Source organism: Petromyzon marinus, chromosome 13 (assembly GCF_048934315.1).
Source record: "Petromyzon marinus isolate PM22_M1 ecotype Great Lakes invasive population chromosome 13, UKy_Petmar_22M1.pri1.0, whole genome shotgun sequence".
NCBI classification, from domain to species: domain Eukaryota; kingdom Metazoa; phylum Chordata; class Hyperoartia; order Petromyzontiformes; family Petromyzontidae; genus Petromyzon; species Petromyzon marinus.
Window position 1 is genome coordinate 14,750,010 of NC_133679.1, and position 24,795 is coordinate 14,774,804.

The 24,795-nt window shown below is 54.6% G+C and overlaps 2 protein-coding genes across 2 annotated transcripts in view; one reads left to right on the plus strand and one right to left on the minus strand.

Annotated features, from left to right (window-relative positions):
- The window catches only part of LOC116942086 (uncharacterized), a 44,062-nt gene extending 25,464 nt beyond the window's left edge, over window positions 1-18,598 (plus strand). Inside the window, exons 6-11 of the mRNA XM_032953654.2 lie at window positions 5,533-5,575; window positions 7,788-7,963; window positions 8,219-8,365; window positions 8,928-9,168; window positions 9,873-10,037; window positions 10,431-18,598. Of these exons, the coding sequence (XP_032809545.2) occupies window positions 5,533-5,575; window positions 7,788-7,963; window positions 8,219-8,365; window positions 8,928-9,168; window positions 9,873-10,037; window positions 10,431-11,797 (2,139 nt within the window). The 3' untranslated portion in view covers window positions 11,798-18,598. The remainder of the gene's footprint in view (window positions 1-5,532; window positions 5,576-7,787; window positions 7,964-8,218; window positions 8,366-8,927; window positions 9,169-9,872; window positions 10,038-10,430) is intronic.
- A 1,245-nt stretch (window positions 18,599-19,843) lies between these two features.
- Window positions 19,844-24,784, minus strand: HINT1 (histidine triad nucleotide binding protein 1). The gene is made up of 3 exons (XM_032953699.2): window positions 24,550-24,784; window positions 21,398-21,502; window positions 19,844-20,355 (listed from the first exon to the last, which is right to left on the minus strand). The coding sequence occupies exons 1-3, from the start codon at window positions 24,658-24,660 to the stop codon at window positions 20,191-20,193; spliced, it is 381 nt and encodes a 126-aa protein (XP_032809590.1). The 5' UTR covers window positions 24,661-24,784; the 3' UTR covers window positions 19,844-20,190.
- Between the last annotated feature and the right edge of the window lie 11 nt (window positions 24,785-24,795).

Below are 24,795 nucleotides of genomic sequence, written 5' to 3' on the forward strand. Positions count from 1 at the left end.
TGGGGAATAATAGCCATCTCTGTACCTTTGAGGAATAAGCAATTAGAAAATAACACTTACTACCCAGGAACAAAAAAAATGTTACACAGTGTAATCAGTCAGGCAGATAAGAGGAAGGTCTCGAGCCTGGACCTGAGCATGGACATGGAGTCGACAGCACTGGTGGCCAGGGGAAGAAAATTCCAGACCCTGAGGGGTATGGGCAGCAGAGGAGAAGGAGCGACCTCCCACTGAGCGGAGGCTGCATTGGGGCAACAACCACGTGGCCTGAGAATTCACCCACAGTCATCTATGCTGGTTGTTTAGGTCTGGAGTTGAACTACCAACCTGTGAGTTGGTAGGCTGCTGGGGCTGTGTGGGGCTGGGCCCATGGAAGGGAAAAATGGGGGAGGTGGGGAGAAAGACGTCAATTATTAAGGAGGTCGCGTCTCTTCCATTAGTGGTGGGAGTTGAAGTAAAATGGTGAAACCGCAGCCTAATACAGTACACCACTCACAGCAGCCAGCTCATAACAACACATTCATAGCACGCCATTCATAGCATTCCATTGACTGCACATTATTCATCGCACGCCATTCACATCACATCATTCACAGCAGCCAGCTAATAGCACACCATTCACTGCACACCATTCATAGCACGCCGCTCAAAGCACGCCATTCATAGGACACTATTGATAGCACGCCATTCACAGCAGCCAGCTCATAACATCCCATTCATAGCAATACATTCACAGCACACGATTCATAGCACGCCATTCATTGCACACTATTTGATGCACACCATTCATAGCATGCCATTGATAGCACCCCACGCTGCCATTAACAGCCCACCCATAGCACAGCACACGGCTCATAACACCACACCATCCATAGCACCCTATACAAAATCAGACCATTCATCACATAGCACACACCCTTACACACCCCACCCATATCCGACCCCATGACGCACACCACACTGCCACACTATGTGCCGTACATAAAAACACAGCACAGCACACTTCATAGCCAACAGCACTAATCGCACCTCCGTTTAGTGCGTTGGTGCCAAAGAAGTTCAAGATACAAACATAGCACACAGCGTGCAGTGTGTATCTCACCCCCACAAGCTCATATCACTTAATCCACACGATACATACAATGCATTGTTACCCACACCACTCTCACCACACCACCCACCCCACACTCACCACTCCATCCACACCACTGCTCCCACAAGACTCCACGCGCACCACTCACACCATGCTGGCTACTCCACTGACACCACTCCACCCACACCACCCATCCCACACCACCCACTTCCACCACATTCACACGAGCTCTAGCGGTGCAGTGTTAAATCTTTTTATATACCTCGTGGTGTCGTTTTATATTTAGCAGCGCCGTCGTCGTTCATGCAAATTGCATCATTTTTTTTCACAATCCCCGAGGACCCACAGACGAGCGGGAAAGCAGCAGCCACGCGCTGAGCCAGCACCAAATTCCCCCAGGCTCTGCGGCTCTCTATATATAAAGGTGTTACCGACCGATCAATTACCTAACGTGTGGGACGATAAACGGAGCACGCGGAGTAACCCCACCACTCGACCTAAATTATCAAGCGTCATACCACGAGAGCCACCCCGCCAACCCACGAAGACAAAGATCCCCCGTGTAGCCTGAACAGACTGTTGAGGCGAGTGCCGTTGGAGACCAGCACCTGTGAATGCCGGCACGGCACACGGGAGGATGGGTGGCCAACACCACGCCCGGCCGCCTTTGTCTCACCAGCGCACCAGGTAATCACTTAAAGCCGAGTCGACATAGGGGAGGCCCAGGACCAATTCAAATCTTCACCACTGTTAATGGTCACGAGCAGAAATCGACCTCGAGCCGCCGGGACCATAGCCCAGTGCACTAACCGCTGCGCCATCGCTCCCCACACGCCACCCGCACCACTTCATCCTCACGTCCATCGCACTGCCGTCTCTGTTAAGGTGCCATTCATTCCACAGCGAGTGAGTTGGACTCCCCAGTCATTGCGTTGTGTGACGCTGTCCCGGAGACGCGTCCACGCTGTGTCACGGCTGACGCCCTGAGCCGTCAATAATTCACTCAGCCCGGAATCCCGCACGACCCACAGCGTGGGGAGAGGCAGAGTGGAGGCCGTCTGTCACGTTGCCTTTCCACGGAGGGCTGACGGCTGTGGTGTATTGCGTCGAATTGGTGTTAGACCACTCAGAGACCTGGCTGTTAGGGATGTCAGCTTTCATTTCTACACGAGCTGACACCAACCACCCCAAGCAGAGGAGTTATAGCCTGGTAGCAGGCTACCACAGAAAATCAAACGAATTAGAATAAGCAGAAAAGCACCCACACACGTCCAATCACACTTCGTGTTCCTAACGCCTTCCCGAGACTCACACAGAAGCTTCGGGGTGTAGGGGGGGGCAGGGGGAGGGGGGTCATACGCCTCCCCTACTCTCCCACACGCAACTCTGCTTTACAGAGTGCCCCGTGTTCCTCCCCGGGGGTTTCCACCCCTCGCCTGCTAGCCCCTCACAGTGGGCAACTCGTGCCTCTAGCTGATCCCCTCTTCGAGCAGTGGGCGATGTCCACAGCCAAGCAGCCACCCAGGGAACCAGATGGCAACAGTCTCCACGCTTGGCCAGTGCCAGGCTGCTGCCGGCTTGGTTCCCTGCTCCTGCCGCTCCTGTCATGCCCTTGATCAGTCCCAGAAGTCCCACCTCTCCTGGTTCAATCCCCAGGTCGGCCGCTGGAAACAGATAACAATAATAATACTAATGTCACCTAACGTTTCCCTATAATATATATTCCGTGGAGTGGGAGACAGCCCTCAACTGCTACTTACAGTGAAGCTCTCCCGGTCCTCACTCACGTTGCTGCTTAAGGGTGGGAGCTCGCCCAGCCACTACTGGGGGGGTGGTGGCGGTGGTGGCGGTGGTGGCGGTGGTGGCAGTGGTGGCGGTGGAGAAATGCTGCCGCCGCCACCGCTGCTGCTTCTGCGTTGAGCTCCCACTGCCGATTCGGGTGCTCCTTTTATAGTGTTGCTCAGCCCATTGTTTAGCCCCTGGGCCAATCACGTGAGAGGTCCGACTATAAATGGTCTGTTTCCTTTCCCCTGGTTGGCTTGTTCCACTCAAAACCTGTCCTCACGTCGGTCTGACCACGCTGTGGTGGCTCCCGGCTCCACACAAAGGACTGCGCCCAAAAACACGAGCTTCTCTCTCCAGCTTAATGGGCGTGCCTCACGCACGACACCACACCTTCATCCAGCAGTGGAGTCCATTCTTGTGTGGTGGTGGTGGCAGCAGCAGTGATGTTCAGGAGCTATCGACGCCAATGTCGAGGTCTGCCGCTGCCGGCCACGACGAGAAGGCTTCAGCAGAGAGAGACCACAGTGGGGTTCATGTGTGGTCCATGTTTTGGGTTGCATGGCCACAGTTACACGACCGTGGCTAGTGTCTTTAAATGTTCCGTTCATGGAGGAGATGTGTTGCCCATCGGCCTGTTGACGTTCTGGTGCAGTTGTTGATTGCACCAGTGGTGAGTCAGTGGGTGGGCGAGCGGGTGGATGAGTAGCTAAGTGAATGAGTGGGTGGGTGGATGGGTGGGCGGGCGAGTGACTTAGTGCATGAGATGGTTACGCCAGTGTCTTCGAAGAGGAGGAGGAATGTCAGAGCCAGGACGAGGTGGTGCGATAATGTGTGGGTCTGGAATGAGAGGAGGCGTTTCTTCCAGACGTCCACGTTGTTCCACTTTGTTCGCGAGCAGCAGCTGCTGCGTTCTTCGGGATGTGGGTGAGGTTCTAGGGTGGGACACGGTAGCCTCCTCCTCACGGTGCTTCCTCCCCCCTCTGGCGTTGTCTCGCTAGATGAAGACGCTTCCTTTTGTTTAAAACTCTCGCGGTGAGCAGTGCACCACCCTGTGTCAAAGGACTCTGCACGGTGTGGGTGGTGAGGTCCCTTTGGCCGCCTCTTGTCCACACGGGCTGGCGCTGTAGAGGCGTTTGTCGCATGGCAGGGAAACCATTCTTTATATTCATGATCAAGAATATTATTTCATATTATTATTATGATTGTACGGTGGCATTAACCACTTGGTGATGCTGTTACTGTTGCCGCGTTGGCAGCGGGTGCACACAAGCACAGGCAACAACAACACAACAACACAACAACATCAACACATTCGTCAACAACAACACTGTGAGCGGCCTTAACATGAACACCTATATACATATATATTAGGCGACGTTTCGGGCAATGGCCTATTTTGAATCGACGTGCGTTTAGAGTACTCACATTATTTTGCTGCTATACATTTCCACGTAATAAGCCACTTCGCTGAGCTATCATTTGTGATAGCCAGACAATAGCTCAGTGGGCCTTAACTGGTAGGATAAAAAATATATTTTAGTTTCATTTGTATATTTATTTAAAGTGGTTTGTTTACCCTTCCTATACTTTGCACTCATATCGTGTTTGTGTAATGTTTGTTGTTTGTAGCGTTCTGACCCGCCCCTACTGGACATCTGTGAAAAAGAGCTTTATAGCTCATCGGATTCCTCCATTATGAATAAAGACTCTGATTGTGTATATTTTCAAAGGTGGGTTCAGCTGAATGCAGTGACAAACTCAGTGTGATCTTTTGTTTATGCGCTTTTGTGTGTGTGTGTCTTCTGTGTCTATCTCGGTCTGTCTCTCTGTCTCCGTCTCTCTGTCTCTGTGCCTCTGTCTCCCTGTGTCTCTGTCTCTTTCTCTCCTTGTGTCTCCGTCTCACTATGTCTCTGTCTCCCTGTGTGTCTGTCTCTCTGTGTCTGTGTCTATGTGTTTCTGTATCTCTGCGTCTCTGTCTCTCTGTCTCTGCCTCTCTGCGGCTCTGTCCCTCTGTGTCTGTGTCTCCCTGTGTCTTTGTCTCTCTCTCTCTCTTCCTGTGTCTCTGTCTTCCTGTGTCTCTGTCTCTCTCTCTTCCTGTGTCTCTGTCTCGCTGTGTCTCTGTCTATCTGTGTCTCTGTCTCTCTGTGTTTCTGTCTCTCTGTCTTCCTGTGTCTCTGTCTTCCTGTGTCTCTGTCTCTCTATGTGTCTGTCTCCCTGTCTTTGTATTTCTGTCTCTCTGTGTCTCTGTCTCCGGCTCCCTGTGTCTCTGTCCCTGTCTCCCTGTGTCTCTATCCCCATCTCCCTGTATCTCTGTCTCCCTGTCTCCCTGTGTCTCTATCCCCGTCTCCCTGTATCTCTGTCTCCCTGTCTCTCTGTGTCTCTGTCCCCGTCTCCCTGTATCTCTGTCTCCCTGTCTCCCTGTGTCTCTATCCCCGTCTCCCTGTATCTCTGTCTCCCTGTCTCCCTGTGTCTCTGTCTCCCCGTCTCCCTGTGTCTCTATCTCCGTCTCCCTGTATCTCTGTCTCCCTGTCTCCCTGTGTCTCTGTCTCCCCGTCTCCCTGTGTCTCTATCTCCGTCTCCCTGTATCTCTGTCTCCCTGTCTCCCTGTGTCTCTGTGTCTTTGTCTCTCTACCCCATACTTCTCTCCCATGCAGAACGTTACCTGGGAGATCCAGTACACAAACTCCCTCTTCAAAGGTAGAGGACACCGTGCACCACCTACACACATAAAGACAACAAAGATCCCCGTATAGCCTCAAAAGAATGTTGGGGCAAGTGCCGTGAGCGAGCGCCTATGAAAGTCATCATGACACACGAGTGGATGCCACGCCCGGCCGCCTTTGTATTTCCAACGCTTGATTTTTGTACACCCCGCACCATGTACCCATTTACGGATGAGTCGACCTCGCGGAGGACCCAGGACCGATTCAAATATTCACCACCAACGATGGCCGTGGGCGGAAATTGAGAGCGAGTCGCTGTGTTCGGAGCGACGTGCGCTAACCACTGCGCCACCACTCCCCGAAGCATCAGTGGCGAACTTTTTAACCGGTTCTGGGCATCGCCTAGGGCAGCGGTCCGCAACCAAAATAAGAAGAGCTGTCGCCTGATGAGGCTGATTGTTGTTGTTATTACCGGCGAAACGCCGCGGTTTTAAAATTGTAAATGTTGTCGTGGGTTTACTCTCCAACGCACAAGCGGTGTGCTGAGATAGTAACGAATTGGCATGTTTGGTTTACATTACGACCCCTTGCTAATGGGTTGTGTCGGGTGGTGGCGGGTTTTAACGACACATTTATATGTTTTCGCGATCTCACCCAAAAACCTCAATAATGCATTTTTGCTCATTATTTCAAGAGCAGCAATGCAACGCGAACACGAGACGGTGGTGCTGAATAAATGCCACGAAGCAGCCCTTGAAGAGCCACCGCATGCACCTCGGGACCCCTGGGCCTAGGATGACTTAAATGAAGTACCTGGTGCGGTGTGTATGAAACATCAGCACTGGGGAGACAAAGGCGTTCGGGCGTGGTGCTGGTGATCACCCACCCCCTCGTGTGCCGTACCGGCCTTCATAGTAGGTGCCAACAGCACTTGCCCCAGCAGTCTGTGCGGGCTACACGGAGGATCTTTGTCTTTGTAATCCGTACACACACGCACACAGACACCCATGCGCACACCCACGCACCATCTCAATGGAAAGGGGAGGCGGTGTTGGTGACTCTGCAGCTGCTACCGGTGGTGGTAGTGGTGTTTGTAGGAGGTGGTGTTTGTATGGTTGCTCTGTTGCTTGCTTACTTTGGCGATGTTGTTGTTGTTGTGGATGGCGGTGGTTAGTTGTGGTGTGGGGGAGCGGTGGCGTAGTGGTTAGCGCGCCGCGCGGCGAACCCCAGCGCCCCGAGGTTAGAATCCCGCTAATGGCCAATAACAGCGACGAGCATCTGAACCAGTTCTGGGCCTCCACTAAGTTGACTCAGCCTTAAATGAGATACCTGGTGCGATGTCTAAATGTAAGCATTGGGGAGACAAAGACGGCCGAGCGCGGTGCTGGCCACCCACTCCCTCGTGCGCCGTTCCGACCTTAATCGCTTCTCACTAACAGCACTTGCCCCAACAGTCTAGTAAAGGGGCTGTCCATAAATGACGTCACGCACCTAGGGGGGTATGGGTCAGACATTTGTGACGATGTGTGACGAGGGGGGGGGGGGGTGAGAAATGTGACGTCACATCAAAATGTGCAACTTTAAAAAAATATAGCCAACACTTTCTACTTCATTAAATAGACTTTTTAAGAAATGTTTTCTCCTACAACATCAGAGTGCAGCGCCACATTAAATACGCACCACAATGACAATAGTTTAAAGCGATTTGAAGCATGTTTTATTTGGGGGGGGGGGCAGAGCTTTGTGACGTCATATTTGAGGAGAGGTCTGACTTTTTGTGACGCCGTGTGACGAGAGGGGGGGGGGTCAAAAGTCGTCATTTATGAACGGCCCCAAAGGCTATAGGGGGATCTTTGTCTTTGCCGCTGAGGACAGCGGTGGAAGAACTTAACCCAAGCGATGCAATCAGTCCTGATTGCATCGCTTGACGCCACGGCTGCTGATACTGCTTGGCTTCTGCTGATGACAATGATTCTTCTGATGATCCTGATGCATCTATTGATGATGATGATGATGGCAATGATGGCGCTTCTGCTGCTTCTGCTGCTGCTGCTTGTGTTGCTACAACAGTATTCATGTTGCTTATTCCGATTCTGCCGAGTCCTCTGCCAATGCTTGACACTGCTGCTGCTGCTGCCTCTGCTGATGATAAAGATTCGCCTCACGATACCAATGTTGCTGCTGGTGCTCTCGCTCCTTCTTCTGCTCCTGACGACGACGCTAACGATCCTCCCCGTGGCGAGCAGCCATGAGCCACATGCTGTGCATCGGCTACGGCCAGCAGGCTCCCGTGGGCATGTCCGACGTGTGGCTCACCATGCTCAGCATGATCGTGGGCGCCACGTGCTACGCCATGTTCGTGGGCCACGCCACGGCGCTCATCCAGTCGCTCGACTCCTCGCGCCGCCAGTACCAGGAGAAGGTGCGGGGAGGGACGGGGGGGGGGGGGCTGGGATCGGGGGGTGGGGGGCCGCATGTAAGGGACCTGAAGAGGATCCGGTCGGGGACTCTATGGGGGTGGGAGGGGTACTTTGGGGATAGGGAAACAAGCGGCCCGGGCAGCCGGGACACCTGGGGTAGTAGAGCAGAGCGTTTCTTCCTGAGTGAGGCCTTATGACCCCCCCCCCCCCCCTGCTGCCCGTGACCGCCCCCCCCCACCCCACCCGTGTCCCTACAGTACAAGCAAGTGGAGCAGTACATGTGCTTCCACAAGCTGCCGGGGGAGCTGCGGCAGCGCATCCACGAGTACTACGAGCACCGCTACCAGGGCAAGATGTTCGACGAGGACAACATCCTGGGGGAGCTCAACGAGCCGCTCCGAGAGGTGTGGCGTCGTCGTCATTGTCACGACCCTCGTCGTCGTCGTCATCGTCGTCGTCGTCGCGATCGTCGCGATCGACATCGTCGTCGCTGCCGTGACGGCCATCGTCACGGCAGCGGCGGAATCGTCGTCGCCGTGGTCGTCGCCACCAGCATCGCCGTCGTCGTGGTTGATCGGGATGGTCGTCGTCGTCGTCGCCATCCTCGTTGTGATCGTTGGGGGTTGGTGGGGGGGGGGGGGTGGTGGCGGTGCGGTACTGAAATTTTCGAGGTTTTGAAACCGGGGCTCCGACATAAATAAAAACGAAACATTCGCAATGGAAACACTGCTGATCTGATTTGATTAACGTCTTTTGTTATTTATGTCATGGCAAATCATCGGCTGTGTCAATAACAGTACCGAGCAACAAAAGCAACTCGATAGACATCAACAAAGTCGCCACATTCAGGGCTCTCATGGGTGCCGTTCTTGTATTCACCACTCTCTTTTCACCTGCCCCCCCCTCACCGTCCACTCTGACCTGCCTCCCGTCTCTCACCCCCCCCCCCTCCCCAACACCGCACAGTCCATCGTGAACTTCAACTGCCGCAAGCTCGTCGCCTCCATGCCCATGTTCGCCAACGCCGACTCTAACTTCGTGACGGCCATGCTGACCAAGCTGCGCTTCGAGGTCTTCCAGCCGGGCGACTTCATCGTGCGCGAGGGCACGGTGGGCAAGAAGATGTACTTCATCCAGCACGGCGTCGTCAGCATCATCACCAAGGCCAACAAGGAGACGAAGCTCGCCGACGGCTCCTACTTCGGAGGTAACGCTCGCCGCTCCGGTCCCCGGCTACCGGCCCGGGACGGCGTCGACCTCCCCCTTCCCCGCGTTCGGATCCGACGTGGCCGCTCCGGTTAACGACGACGAACGCGGGGGGTGGGAGAGGTCGGGGAGGGTGATGCTAAACGTGAATGTGCGCAGAGGGTGCGGTGCTTCAAAAGCGTCACGACGGGGCCACAGTTTGCCAAATACTGAAAAATTGCATCGCAAATTAAATGACTCGATTGGGATTACACGCAGCAGCCGCAGCAGCAATTATGTCTCCCCCCCATTGATAGCCTAATGCCCGTTGTGAGGCCGGGTGCTAAGTCACATTGTGATGCGTGGGGCATAGCTGCTGCCGGGCGGTGCCCTTGGGATGTTTGAGATGGAACAGAAGGTGCTTTGCTTCTTCTCATTCCTCGCACTGCCTCCTCCCATCGTCTCTCTCCCCCCCCCCAAGCTCTTAAACCAACAACAACAACCTCGTTCATAACGCGTATCCATTACCACTCTGATGGTGCTGTTTCTTGCTGGGGGGACTTGCGCTCGGCATCTGCGTAAGTAAACAAAAAAAAATCTCGTTGACGACGAACGACTGGACGAGCGCGGCGTTCCCCCACGCCGATCGCGTGGCGCCGCCGTCCCCAGCTCCCTCCCTCGGCTCACAGCGGCGGCGGCCTCCCCCGCCGCTCCGCGTCGTTGCAGAGATCTGCCTGCTGACCAAGGGCCGCCGCACGGCGAGCGTGCGCGCCAACACCTACTGCCGCCTCTTCTCGCTCTCCGTGGACCACTTCAACGAGGTGCTGGAGGAGTACCCCATGATGCGGCGTGCCTTCGAGACCGTGGCCATCGACCGCCTCGACCGCATCGGTGAGACGCCCTCGCGTCTCCCGTTTGTCTCACCGTGTCTCCGCGCGCCTCCGTCTCGTCGTCCGTGTGTCTGCGTTGACCCCACCGTGCCTCCGTGTGTTCTGCGCGACCCCTCGTGTCTCTGGCGGTCTCTCCCCGTACGCTTCTCGTGTTCCCATGCGATTGCGGTGTCTCAGTAACGCGAGTGTGCGCCTCTCCGTGTCTCCGTGTCGCCGGTCACTATTCGTTCCGCTGGTGTGTCCCGTGCCTCTGTGTTTCTCCACGCGTCTCCGTGCATATCTGTCTCTGCGTGCACTGCGCCGCGTCTCCATCTCGTCGCGACTCTGTTCATCGCCGCGTCTCCTTCCTCGCCTGCTTCTACCCCTTGCCCCCCTCCCCTCCCCCCACCTCCAGGCAAGAAGAACTCGATCCTTCTGCACAAGGTGCAGCACGACCTCAACGCAGGAGTCTTCAACACCAAGGAGAGCGAGATCATCCAGAGGATCGTGAAGTGCGACCGCGAGATGACGTACCGCGAGAACGAGCTGAAGGAGGCCCTCGCGCTGCAGGCCGCCGCCGCCGACGGCGCCGCCGCACGCCGCGCCTCCATGGCGGCCAAGCGCTCGGCGCTCAGCTCGCTCATCCAGTCGAGCGCCGCCATGTCTGTCTCCATCGCGCTCACACAGAAGGGAGGAGGACAGGGAGAAGGAGTCGTCGGCGGTGGCGGCGGCGGCGGCGGATTCTTGCTGGGACCCGTGGCCCAGTCGCCGGGGGCTGCCGGCGGTAGCAGCGGCGGCGGCGGTGGCGGCGGCGGCGGTAGCAGCGGCGGCGGCGATGACAGTGGCGGTGGCGGCACCGGAGGTTCCGTGTCTGGGTCTTCCTCCACCACCGGCCTCATGCTCCTGCAGCAGCAGCTGCAGAAGCACCAACAGCTGCAGCACGAGTTGCAGCTGCTGCATCAGCTACAGCAGCAGCAGCAGCAGGGCGTGGGGACTCACGGAGAGAGTGGTGAAGCTTCGCAGCAGCAGCAGGCCCAGGCCGCCGCCACCACCACAGCGGCCATGGTGGTGGGCTCCCCACAGAGTACCTCCCACTCCCCCACATTGGTGCAGAGTCCCCCGGCCGCGGTTCACGGGGCCCCCGGCAGCCTCCACCGCCAGATGGCGACCACCTCGATGGGCGCGGGCGGCACCGTCGCCCCCCACCAGCACGGCGGGGCCACAGTCGCCCCGGCGCCGGGGACGACCCTGCTGCTGGGGATGCAAGGGGGGGACCCGCCGGGGGGGCCCCCGACCGCCGCCGTCGGGGTGGGGGGTCTGGGCAGGGACCCCTCGAGGGTGCTGTCGGCCTCGCAGCCGGCCCTCCCTCCCCCACCCCTGCCGACGGGCCACGACCCGCAGCCGCCCCGTCACGCCGCGGCCGGCCTCGCCTCTCCGTGCCCCCCGGTGTACCCGGGCGGCGCCCCCGCTCAGAGCATGTCCCCCGCGTGCCCCGTCGGGGCCGCGTGGCCTCTGTCGCGTGGGACCAGCGTGCGAGGACGCCCGCTGGCCCGCCAGGTCTCCTCCGAGAGCCTGCCGCCCGCGCCGGCGGTAGGGCCGGCCACCGGGGTAGGCGTTGGGGCCCTCCCCGGGATCCCGGCGCGGCCGGGGCCCCTGGGCCACGTGGCCGCGCCGCCCCCGCCGCGCGGCGTCCTGCTCAGGGCCGCCACCGTGAGCCAGCGGGACTCCCCCCTTCTCCCCGAGGGAGACCCCAATCGCGCGCGGCTCCCCTCCAACCTCTAGCCTCTAACCCCTGTTCTCTAAGCCAGGGCTTCGTCTGTCACGTTGCTCCCGGTTGAAGAGACTTTGGCCTTGACCGGGGTCCTGGATTGGGGTCCCGCCCGCCAACCCGCCATAAATTTGGGGTTCAGACCGCGGGGATCGACCGATGGCAGAATGCGTTTGGCGAGGTGGGGTGGCATCTACAACGTTTTTGGCACGATGATGATGATGATGACATCTTGATCTTGTTCAAAAGATGGCCAAGCGTATATTGCCTATCGCGGTGGGAAATCGAAGAGACCAGGATAATTCTCGTTTGCACGAGTCACCTGGCCCACCACAATGACAAAAGCAAAGCACATTCGAGACGGTGGTAACTGGGGGGGAGGGGGGGGCATTGCATGAGGCGCAGAGACTGGCGGGGGGGGGATGCTTTCTGTGTCGGCGAGCGCCGATTTTAAGGCCGTCGTGTGCCGTGCGAGGTGGTGGCTGGGTTTATTGAGGGCAGTGTCTTTAGCACGAGTGTGCACGCCCGGCCGTCTTTGTCTCCCCGTGGCGCAGACGGTGGTGAAGACACCACCTTTTACTGTGCTCTCGTTTAATGCCGAGTCAATCTAAAGGAGCCTCCGTGCAGCAGCGTTGGTGCGCGTGAGTTAGGAGTCGAACCCCAGTGCTGGAGGGTTGTGGTGCAGTGTGACACTGCACCACACACACACACGCGCAAGTGTGCACAGTTACATACACACGTATGCAAATATAAGCAACATACACACAGATACACAACAACACCGATCCCCTGCGTGGAATTTTGAACTTGCAGGGGCTGTTAACGAGCAGCTATTGAGGTCGGTATAATGCATGAGAGAGTGTCACAGTCGTGTTTGTCTCCCCAATGCTGACGTTTTATACACTGCACCAAGTAGTTATTTAAGGTTAAGTCGACCTAGCAGGGACGATCAGAAATGGTTCAAGATGCCACTTGCCACTCGTGTTGAAACCGAGGTGGCTGAGATTACGGCGCAGTGCGCGAAACACTGTGATACACACACAGAGAGGTGCAGACAGATACACTTTAACACCTGCGCGGCACAGGTGATTGTTACGCTACTTTGAAGCTCTCGCATTCCGCTTTGTAAAGGTGACTTCGTTTGTGAATTCATGTGGGGGGGGGGGCGGGGTAACTCAAGTAGATGTCCAATGTTGCGTCCATTCATATGGGAAGGGCGGTCACAAAGTTTTGAGAACTTGGATATTTCAGCGATGAAAACATGCGCAACTGAACTGTGTCAACTTGCCAGAAGAAGTACCTCTAAAATTAAATGAAGTTCACGTTATCTATCCGGGCGGTGGTGGCTATGCACGTGGCTGGCTGTGACCCAGCAGTGTGGAGGCAGCAGCGAGGTTTGGTGGATCGCACGCAGATGGGTTGTGAAACTCCCTTCCCGTGGGTGTTGAGAAGGAAGCTACTCTCTGGCTCGCCAGGAGAAGGTAATACAGGGGAAATGTGGACTCCATCTGTCCGTTCGGTATGGGAGCGTGTGTTCAACTCAAACGCGTGGGTTTTCTCTAGGTTTGCACATGCAAGCACTCATTCATTGGCCGACAGCTTAATATTTCGAGGACCGCAGAGCTTGGGCAATTGTTGGCGCCAGCTCACCGCGTGGCTGCTCCTGCCTTCCCACGTGTTTGTGGTTCCTCGTGCCTCTAAATCATTGTCCCACTTCCCGAGCGAGCGAATACTGCGAGGTGCGTTACAGGTTCAAAATTATTCATTCGCAGCCCTTTGTTAATCCGCTGCTGGGTAAAGGCCCTCCCCCACGCGGTGTCGGTCGCGCAATGCAGGTCAGCCGCGAGTCGGTGAGCAGGGGCCACCCGGGCACTGCTCCAAATATAATTCGCCACTGATGTTAGGCAGTGGCTGGGAATCGAAACTCGGGTGGGCGAGCTCACAGCGAAAGTGCGATAGCCAATACTACACCACCCCAGATTCCATTCCTGCGGACGAACTTCGGTTTAAAAGTTAAACACGCTCATTATTGTCAAACAGGATTTTAGTTCTCACATAAGACGAAAAAAACAACACTTGTAACAATTATATTTTTCTCACAAGGCTGCCTGATAATTAGTTTTATATTTTAATATCCGTTTCGCCAAATCTCCTGTGCTTTATTTTTTAATTACGACCAAAGTGTACTGGATTATTGGATGAAATCTTGAGCCTTTGTCCTTTTGCCTACTATTCACAGGTTTAATCATCGCTCTTCCCTAATCCGTAAAAAAAAAATCTTGCCTCGTCATATTAAATCCCCAGAGCTCATGTCAACACTGACTTTTAACCAGAGGCTCGGCCTTTAGGGATGGGTAACCCAGGGTGGCCCTACCTGGGCACGAGGCAACGGAGGGGCGCCCAAAATATACCTATACAGAGAATGTCATCTATTTTGTTTATCCAGTTTTGCAAGTGCGTCATTAAACGTGAATGTAATTGGTGATACTAACACACACAATCTCTCTCCGCATGACAAATAACAATTGGTTGGGTCATTACTATAGGCCGCTTGCACAGAGTGGCAAATTAGGTGTTTTCCCACGGGAGCGTTTACGTTCAGGCTTGGCCTGGTTAAGCAAAGCGTTCTAAATCAGTCAAGGCTCTCGCTTCTGCCTGCCTATGATGAACAATTCACAAATCGCGGGGGCTAGACGGCAAAGTATACACAGTGGATTACTGAATCCATCTGTGCTGGAACTTTTGAGTTGTCAATCTCCACGTAATAGGTTGCTGGGTTTTCTCCGGGTTCTCCAGTTTCCCTTCCGCACGAAGCATCGTACAATCTCGCGAATGGAGTCGTGCACCCAACATCCCCCATGTTAGCACAGGACCCTCCTGGCAAGTCGTCTCGGGACTCAGTGGAGGCTTTCGCAAGGTGCATAGTTGGGCGTACATTATGAACAGTATCGTATGATTAGAATTGCGGGGTTGGTTTACTCTGCACGTGGCTAACGGAGCCTCCGACGCGCTGTATAATGAAGGAATGTACCGGTGAGGTATTTTATAACGCCACGAGTTAACAACGCTTGACGAGCGAGATGCGGGCCTTCCCTTGCGGGCGGGACCGCCATTGTGGATGGCATCTCCATAGCAACGCTGCTGCCCTCTTGACGTCCCTTTGACCGTCTTCGTTCCACTTTACCGGCAGAACCCGCGGAGTGGAGAAGACCGAGTAAATGTTCCCCTAATTAGCTAATCACCGTGACTAATTAGGGCTGGGGCGGAGGGGGAAGCCATGACGACGATGACGACGACGGATGATGATGATGATGATGATGCTGATGATGATGCTGATCGGAGAATGGCGACTCGGCTGTTGTTGTTTTTTTTGTTGTATCAAAATGTCCGCGTCGCACCGTCGCTCGTGCGGCTCGAGTTAAACAAAACAACAACGCCCAGATGAGATGTGGCAACGTGTGTTTCCCAACGGCGGAGGAGGGGGTGGTTTGATTGACGGCGCATGTTCTGTATGTTGTACTGTGCGTTGAACTTCTTTCGAACCGTACATAGCCAACCCATGCTGAATCGGGAGGTGCGGGGGAAGGTGGGGAAGGACAACAAACTAAACACACACACACGCAGTACTAAGGAAAGAAAAGGGTTGGTGGATCAGACGGAGACTTGTGTGTGGAACGACATGAACTCCTCCACTCAGCTGGAAGCGGGTTCTCGGACACGTCCTTGTGGACCTTTCTGAGAAACGTGCCCCTTTATTTGCATGGGGGCGGCTTGTCTCGGGCTTGTCTCCAAGTAGAACGCAACAACAACAATAATAATGCTGTCGAGCACTCATGAAAAAGGAAATGGCCAAACATTCCAATGCAGGGCCCTGCTGAGGTTTCGTGAGACTAAGGCTCACCTGAGTAAACTGAACTGTTGGCAATTACTTCACGCAGGGGCGAGGAACCCATTTTTTTCCCTTACGGAGGACCAAATAGGACACTTAATAGCCGATTAGTGCAGCTAGATGCTTATAGTGACTGATAAATAGCATCCGTGGTTTAGAAAGAGATACATGTAGGCCTTGTGTGGCCGTGGGTGGTGTGAGATGAAGTCGTGGGCCGTGTGAGATGAAGTCATGGGCCGTGTGAGATGAAGTCGTGGGTGGTGTGAGATGAAATCTTGGGCGGTGTGAGATGAAGTCGTGGGCCATGGAGTGGTGTGAGATGAAATCGTGGGCGGTGTGAGATGAAGTCGTGGGCCATGGAGTGGTGTGAGATGAAATCGTGGGCGGTGTGAGATGAAGTCGTGGGCGGTGTGAGATGAAGTCGTGGGCCATGGGGTGGTGTGAGATGAAATCTTGGGCGGTGTGAGATGAAGTCGTGGGCCACGGGGTGGTGTGAGATGAAGTCGTGGGCGGTGTGAGATGAAGTCACGGGACGAGTGAGATGAAGTCGTGGGCCGCGTGAGATGAAGTCGTGGGTGGTGTGAGATAAAGTCGTGGGTGGTGTGAGATGAAGTCGTGGGTGGTGTGAGATGAAGTCGTGGGCCGTGTGAGATGAAGTCGTGGGCCATGGGGTGGTGTGAGATGAAGTCGTGGGTGGTGTAAGATGAAGTCGTGGGTGGTGTGAGATGAAGTCGTGGGCCGCGTGAGATGAATTCGTGGGCGGTGTGAGATGAAGTCGTGGGCCATGGGGTGGTGTGAGATGAAGTCGTGGGCGGTGTGAGATGAAGTCGTGGGTGGTGTGAGATGAATTCGTGGGCGGTGTGAGATGAAGTCGTGGGCCATGGGGTGGTGTGAGATGAATTCGTGGGCGGTGTGAGATGAAGTCGTGGGCGGTGTGAGATGAAGTCACGGGCCGTGTGAGATGAAGTCGTGGGCGACGTCTGGCTCATGGGCCCGTGGGTCCCTCACCCCTGCTTTGAGTGAGGAGGAAGGTTGGTGATGAAGTTATACTTTGTGACCAAAAGTAAAAATTGTTTGACCAAACTAAACAGCGTAAAGTTGTAACAAGTGCTGCCATTCAGGTCACTTATCAGAACGAAAACAAGCGGTTCGCCACAGTCCTTGCTAAAATATTTGCTCTTGATGCTGCTGTTACCGTTATTGTGTTCCAGGTTTGTCCAGGCAGCTGCTATTGCTGTTGATGATGTTGACGGTGTTAACGTTGTTAACGTTGTTGATGATGTTGACGGTGTTGACGTTGATGATGCTGCTGCTATGTTGGAGCTGGACACTTGCCATGCGTCTCACTTTGCTCGTCGGTCTTCGTTTGTGTACGCGCATCCCCGTCCTTTGCTGTTGTTGCTGCTCTTACTGCTGCTACCCCCTGCATCTGTTGTCTGGCCTAAATGCCATCATCCCGTGTTGCTGGCTGCTGCTGATGATGATGACGGAGGCAATGATGTCTCCGCGGGAGCTGTGGTTGGTGGTGGCGAAGGACTCATTTTCAAACCGTGCCGCAAACACTGGGGTAGGGGGGGTGGTTCTCCAGTCAATCGTCCAGGCAGGAGTGTGTGAACATGGCGATCAGAAAGGGGATAACGTCTCAATGAACGCTTGGATAGAGGGGATAAGAGAATTATCAAAGAGGACAAACGGGGAGAGAGTTCCTCAGCAATGGTAAATAGACCCGACTGAGAATTTCAAGTCTGTTTCTCATTAATGTAAAGTTTATTGATGTAACCAGAGGAGAATTCAAGCGACCAGGGTTGTCTCATTTGCAAGAGTGACCTTGGTATAGCCGTCTTCAGAGAATGTGCCTACAAGAGCAGACTGGCAGGGCCCCCCCCCATCCCCTTATGTTTTAGAGTCTAGCCACTGCACCTCTTAAACACGTTTTCTGGTGCTGTCGTCCTGTCACAAACAACCAAACTATAGGGGACACAATCACGCGGTCTGCAATACAACTCCCACCTCATGTCGCCACTCTGCAATCTCATGTTGCAGGTGCTGTAAACTCTCGAATTTGAAAGTAGGCAAAGTTAACCAGAGGCCCCGCCAAAGCACTGGAAGTGGGGTTAGGGTATAGGGTCAATTGGGAGGACCGGTGTCTGGTTGGCTAGTTGGGTAGGGCTAACGTTTTATTGGCAAGTGCACTCCTTCCAGACTTATTTGCCCGCCCATCGCCATTGCAATGTGGTCGCCTTTTCAGTGTTGGGGCCTCTTTCGTTTTTGTCTACAGCGCCGCCTAGTGGCAGCTGTTGACTGCTGCACCTGACCTCCCACCACAATCAGTATTTCACCTTCTGCTGCCACCGACCAGATGTTAAGGGCTCAGAGAGAGAGGCATGTGTGTATATATATTTAACTTTAGACCTATACTGCATTCAGTGCAATTGTGTATCTCCCACGTGTGAGGCCTCATTCGGGGCCCCGTGTGCCGAGCGTGGCAGTGACGCTGTCGGTCCCGCGGTGGCGTAGCACGGTTGGCACTGCCCCTTGGTGCGAGGAATATTGAGGATTCGTCCCAGTTACCCTCGAATGTCGCTAGAAACTTGGGCACCGGTTGTGCACTCCCGATAGCTACGCCGCGGCGGTCGTGTCTGTCCGCACCTCGTCCGTACGACGGAGGTTCGTCCTGGTGGACGCGACGGCGTGGATCTCCCTCCCTTTGTGTGCAGCAGCGCTAGTAATTAAGACTAATCAAGCAATAGCGGTAACGTCGCCGCGTTTTGGGGTCAGTGCCCGGCCCCTCCCTGCCCCCGTCCCCTCCGCTGACCCCCCGCTAACCCTTTGCTAATCCCTCGCGCTCATCCCTCGGTGTTGTAGAGCGACCAGCCCTGCCCACTCAAGAGCAATGACTGCCATCAATAAATGCTTGCCATGATCACTCCCACCGCGTCGGTCTGGCTCGCAATGGGCAGGGTCACTGCACGACAAATGAGGCCCCGTGGGGCTTCTGGGGTGGCCCAGAAGACCGTGACTGCACAGCAAGAGGACTGCCATCCGAGCAGAAGGGATGGAGAACCTGGAAGCACTCTGACCACTCCATACGATGACGTTGCAACCCGTCTCGTCAGGGATTAGTTGGGCCGCAGCGTCCTCGTTAACAGAGGGATTAGTCTCAGTCGGGCGGGTCGGGCAACGCGGAAAATATTTCCACACCCAGCAATTCACATCCCGTAAACGTCTTGCTATGGCTGCGACTAGTCATGTGCCTACTCCGGTCAGTCTACCATCGATGTGGACGATACTCCGCGAGACATTAATCCCAGTGGGTACGCTACGTCTGGCTCCACATGGACTCCGACCATCGCCACCTGAGCATTCCAGGACTGTCGTCAGAAGGGGCCCCCTGTGTAGCAGTAGAGGGTTGACCACATGCTGACACGTTGCAAAGTTAAGGTTGCACAGCTATAGTGTCTAGTTGTGTAAACCTACAGGGGTGTTAAACTACCGTGCCATACGTGCATCATATTCTTAGTTCTGGAATGTTCCCCACTCCTAGGGTCTGCCTTCCTGGCCCCCACTGGGATATACTCACTACGGTGCCACTGGGATCACACCCTCTCAATCTTACTTGAGTGTAAAAGTCAACTGCTCAGGGTGCTCACGATCTCCTTATTTTCTGCATTTATGCCTCTATACTCCGACTTGATATGTATTGCCTGTGATTCATATCTCAAAGCCGTCAAGCAACCGGTAGAAGGATCATCTTTAAAATTGCAGTGCATTAACAGGATAATTAAAAAAATCAAGAGGCGTGAACTTGAAAATACAAAGTAGAATTGTGAGTGGCACCCTCGCAAATACACCAATTGAATTGGTTAATGCATGCATACTTCTTGTGCCTATCGTGGATGAATTGTAGGAATTTGAACTCACGGAATACAACGTCCATACTTTTAGCGATACCCAATCCATTGTTTATTAGTGCCCAATCTTGCCTTGTGGTAGTCACCATCACTGGCAGCACACTCGTCATGGGCACGATAAAGACACCGTGACGATGTTTGTGAAAGTAGGCCACTGTGCCGGTATAATGACCACGGGGCAGTGAAGGCACGGGATGCCCTTTACAAACCACGGATCCATCCCGCGCACCGCACCACACACACCACGACCCCACATAGCCCACAGTTTCAGATTTTATTGACGTCAATGGCAGGAAAAGCAACACCCCGACCACAATGCATGTCTGCAGGCTGCCGAGCAACCCGGCATGGGTTTTGCCAACTCCTCCTCGTGTCTTGTCGTGAGCTTTACATGCAGAGCCACTGACAGGGTCTGTCATTCATAGCCGGGGGGGAAGGGAGTGGTGGGGGGGGGGCATTTTAAAACCCGATGCGGACCTGCTCATCGCTGGTCCACCCCACACAGGTGGTTGTGGCTCACAGTATGCTGCATCCCAAGGGGAAACTGGCCACTGCGTCTCGAGTGCATGCGTTCCGTCGCAGGAGGAGGGCAGCGGTGGCGCGGGGTTTAGCCCGGGGGCCACCCCAGCTGGCGCCCGCCCAGCACGTGCAGGTGTAGGTGGTAGACGGACTGGCCACCTTCAGGCCCGTCGTTTAGCACCAGCCGGTAGCCGCTGCTCAGACCGACCTGCGCGGCCACCTTCGCCGCCACCAGCATCAGGTGTCCGAGCAACTACGCGCAAACAAACACATATGCACACGTGTACGGTGACACACTGGTACGCGTGCATACGGTAGCATGAGTGTACATTGACATGCTCACAAAAGATATCCTGTGTAGCCTTTAATGGACTGTTTGAACAAGTGCTCTTAACGGTTTCCCATTCCGAGACGTCTGCAAATTGCAGGGTCGGTGTGCAGTTCACCACTGAATCTCGGAACGCTCAAACGGCTTGGCGTTAATTGTAATTAGAGAGGCGTAACGCCATTGTTTATGAAGGCATTATACTCATCGCAGAGATATGTAGTGACACGACAGCACTCTATGATAGCTGGTGCCAAACTGTGCCGCATGACCTCCCGCAGAGCTTTGTGGCAGCCTCGGTACCGATAAAGTTATTTTATTAAAATTTTTCTTCCGGTTTCGTTTTGATGATGTACACGTACGTCATCGGAACGGGAAAGGGTTAAGCGAGCCCCTAATCAAGGCTGGCAGGTGCTCACGAGGTGGTGGTGTGGCCAGCAACAACACCACTTCTGATCAACCTGGCAGCAACACTGTTTCTAATTTTAGCACCACACTCGGTCACTTCCATCGCTGCAACGGGCCTCTATACTTGGCTGGCACACACGTTATTTTATGCGTTAATATGGGAAGCACAGTGTCCGCTAAGTGGGGAGTGGCAACGGTTCGCGCACTGCACTACGAACCTGGCGACCCGAATTCGCGTCTCGCTCACGGCCTATACCAGTGACGATTATCTGAACTGGTCCAGGGCCTCCCCTAGGTCGACTCAGCCTCAACCGAGTACCTGGTGCGGTGTGTAAAAACTTCGCCACGAGGGAGACAAGGGTGGCCGGGCTTGGTGTTGGCCACCCACGCCCTCGTGTGCCTTGCTGGCCGTTTTGATAGGTGCTCGCTAACCGCACTTGCCCCCAACAGTCCGTCAACGCTATGAGGGGGATCTTTGTGCCCGCTAAAGCTGTTATTCGGCCCCCACGAAAGGAAAACGTTCTTCAACCCCTGCCTTATCCCCTGGCCGGGAGATCCTCACCGCTTGGTCCTCGGCAGTGGCGTTGGGAAGTCCAGGGATCGCCTTCTTGGGCACGACGAGGAGATGCGTGGGGGCCTGGGGGGCCACGTCGTGGAATACGATACACTGCGCACACACGCACACACACGCCAGCGACACACATTCATTCATGGTGCCTGCTCGATGCTGTGTCGACACGGGAGTCAACGCCCGTGGTGGATGCATGATGCACGTCCGTACGTTGAACTCCTTTCGCACCGTACCGTTATAGCCAGCCGTGCTAATTGCTGATGGGAATGTGCGGGGGAAGGACGACAACACTGAAACACAAAAAGCGGTCCTAAAGAAGCGAGCCGCCCGATGTAACGGGAGTGCCTCTGTGCTCACACACTCTTCACCAACCCGCACCGAACAGAGCGTCAAACACCATCAATACTCGAAACGCGACGACTTGCCTCTTAACGCTCGCGTGCTTGAGAACCACATGCTGACTTAACAACAACAGCAACAACAAGGCTGTCCCCGTGTTCAGCCCTTCATCAAGCCACTGTTCGCGGACAGTGCGGCTTATTCGACCATACCTCACCGCGCTGTGAGGTATGCTATGTGGGTTTGGGTGATAGAGTGGGGGGGGGGGCATATACAAGCGGGAGCACAGAAGTACAGCACAACAATAGTTTTATTTTCGCTCGCTGCTCATCTGCCGCTCACGACATTACTTCGCTATGTGAGCCGGTGCGCGATCGGAACGCATCGCGGACTAATTGGTCACCAACCCACGATTGCAAATCAGCATCGACATCGTGACCCCAAGCACGCCACGTGGCTGTCAAAAGTAGACTCACACTCCCCGTGAGGCCGAGTGGCCCAGGCGTGGCGAGTGACATCCGGAAACCTCGCGCCAGTGACCAAACGCCCTCGCGTTGACCAGCGTGGTGAAGTATGGTCAAGCAGCGTGGTGAAGTATGGCCAACCAGCGTGGTGAAGTATGGTCAAGCAGCGTGGTGAAGTATGGTCAAGCAGCGTGGTGAAGTATGGTGAAGTATGGTCAAGCAGCGTGAAGTATGGTCAAGCAGTGTGGTGAAGTATGGTCAACCAGCGTGGTGAAGTATGGTCAAGCAGCGTGGTGAAGTATGGTCAAGCAGCGTGGTGAAGTATGGTGAAGTATGGTCAAGCAGCGTGAAGTATGGTCAAGCAGTGTGGTGAAGTATGGTCAACCAGCGTGGTGAAGTATGGTGAAGTATGGTGAAGTATGGTCAAGCAGCGTGGTGAAGTATGGTCAAGCAGCGTGGTGAAGTATGGTGAAGTATGGTCAAGCAGTGTGGTGAAGTATGGTGAAGTATGGTCAAGCAGCGTGGTGAAGTATGGTGAAGTTGCGTGGTGAAGTATGGTCAAGCAGCGTGGTGAAGTATGGTCAAGCAGCGTGGAGTATGGTCAACCAGCGTGGTGGAGTATGGTCAAGCAGCGTGGTGGAGTATGGTGAAGTATGGTGAAGTTGCGTGGTGAAGTATGGTCAAGCAGCGTGGTGAAGTATGGTCAAGCAGCGTGGTGGAGTATGGTCAAGCAGCGTGGTGAAGTATGGTCAACCAGCGTGGTGAAGTATGGTCAAGCAGCGTGGTGAAGTATGGTCAAGCAGCGTGGTGGAGTATGGTCAAGCAGCGTGGTGGAGTATGGTCAAGCAGCGTGGTGGAGTATGGTCAAGCAGCGTGGTGGAGTATGGTCAAGCTGCGTGGTGGAGTATGGTCAAGCAGCGTGGTGGAGTATGGTCAAGCAGCGTGGTGGAGTATGGTCAAGCTGCGTGGTGGAGTATGGTCAAGCAGCGTGGTGGAGTATGGTGAAGTATGGTCAAGCAGCGTGGTGAAGTATGGTCAAGCAGCGTGGTGGAGTATGGTCAAGCAGCGTGGTGAAGTATGGTCAAGCAGCGTGGTGGAGTATGGTCAAGCAGCGTGGTGGAGTATGGTGAAGTATGGTCAAGCAGCGTGGTGAAGTATGGTCAAGCAGCGTGGTGGAGTATGGTCAAGCAGCGTGGTGAAGTATGGTCAAGCAGCGTGGTGGAGTATGGTCAAGCAGCGTGGTGGAGTATGGTGAAGTATGGTCAAGCAGCGTGGTGAAGTATGGTCAAGCAGCGTGGTGGAGTATGGCCAAGCAGCGTGGTGGAGTATGGTCAAGCAGCGTGGTGGAGTATGGCCAAGCAGCGTGGTGAAGTATGGTGAAGTATGGTCAAGCAGCGTGGTGGAGTATGGTCAAGCAGCGTGAAGTATGGTGAAGTATGGTCAAGCAGCGTGGTGAAGTATAGTCAAGCAGCGTGAAGTATGGCCAAGCAGCGTGGTGGAGTATGGTCAAGCAGCGTGGTGGAGTATGGCCAAGCAACCATCACGACCGACACACACGCGCGTGTCGTCCCGAGTGTCCAAACCGAGGAGTCGCCCACGTGTGTAGCCAAACAACAAGAGTCGGCCGCGAGTCGCCCGCGAGTCGACCACGTGTCGCCCGGTAGTTGCATGCCAGTGCAGTCACCCACGCGTCGCCCGCAATTTCAATCAAGAGTCGCCTGGTATTTACATTATGGGACCTCCTTTGCCAGTAACAAGATACAGTAATAGGTTTTACCCTTTTAACTGGCACAAAAAACTGACACCTTTATTCAAAGCATCGTGTCTGCAATAACCACAACACAAGCAGTCAAAATACAAACAAAAAGACAACTCTGATAATAATATGCAGTTTTGATTTAAAGCTTTCGTGACTGCAGTAATTCATATTCTTAGCTCTTTCGGTAAAGTCACGTTGAAGGGAAACAATAAAACAATAAAATATATAAAACAATAAAAATTCTCACGACGTTTCGTGAGAATTCTCACGACGTTTCGTGATAATTTTTATTGTTTTATATATTTTATATATTTTATCGTTTCCCTTCAACGTGACTTTACCGAAAGAGCTAAGACTATAATATGCACTGTCCTTGAATTTGATTGGTCCACACCCGAGACGGCTTTCTTTAGAGCCTAGAGCCCAGTCTCCACTGGTGTTGGACCAGAAGACGCCTTTTTGGCGCCCTGAATAAAGCTGTGAGTTTGTTGTGCCAGTTAAAAGGGTAAAACCTATTACTAGAGTCGCCCGGTAGCCGCATGCACCACACTCGCGGGTTGCGCGCAACAAAAGTCGCCCACCTGCTCGTCTTCGTGGATGATGTTGGCTGGAATCTCTTTGCGGATGATCTTGCCGAAGATGGTGTCACCCCCGGGCCGAGCCGCCAGCGCTTTGGCCACCTCGTCAGACATTTCGCCTTCACACCCCCGGCTCCTCCTTTGCTCTCTCCACTGCTGCACTGTCAAACCGAGACGCGGCGATCCGAATTCGTTAGCGACGACTACGGACGATTCCGATCCACGCAGGCAAGCCGATTGTACAACACA

Coding starts and splice junctions, on each gene's coding strand:
- HINT1 (XM_032953699.2), bottom strand. CDS start 24,660: ATGTCTGACGAGGTGGCCAAAGCGCTGGCGGCTCGGCCCGGGGGTGAC. Junction 21,503..24,549: donor TCATCCACGAAGACGAGCAG/GTGGGCGACTTT, acceptor GTGTGTGCGCAG/TGTATCGTATTCCACGACGT. Junction 20,356..21,397: donor CCACTGCCGAGGACCAAGCG/GTGAGGATCTCC, acceptor GTTTGCGCGTAG/TTGCTCGGACACCTGATGCT.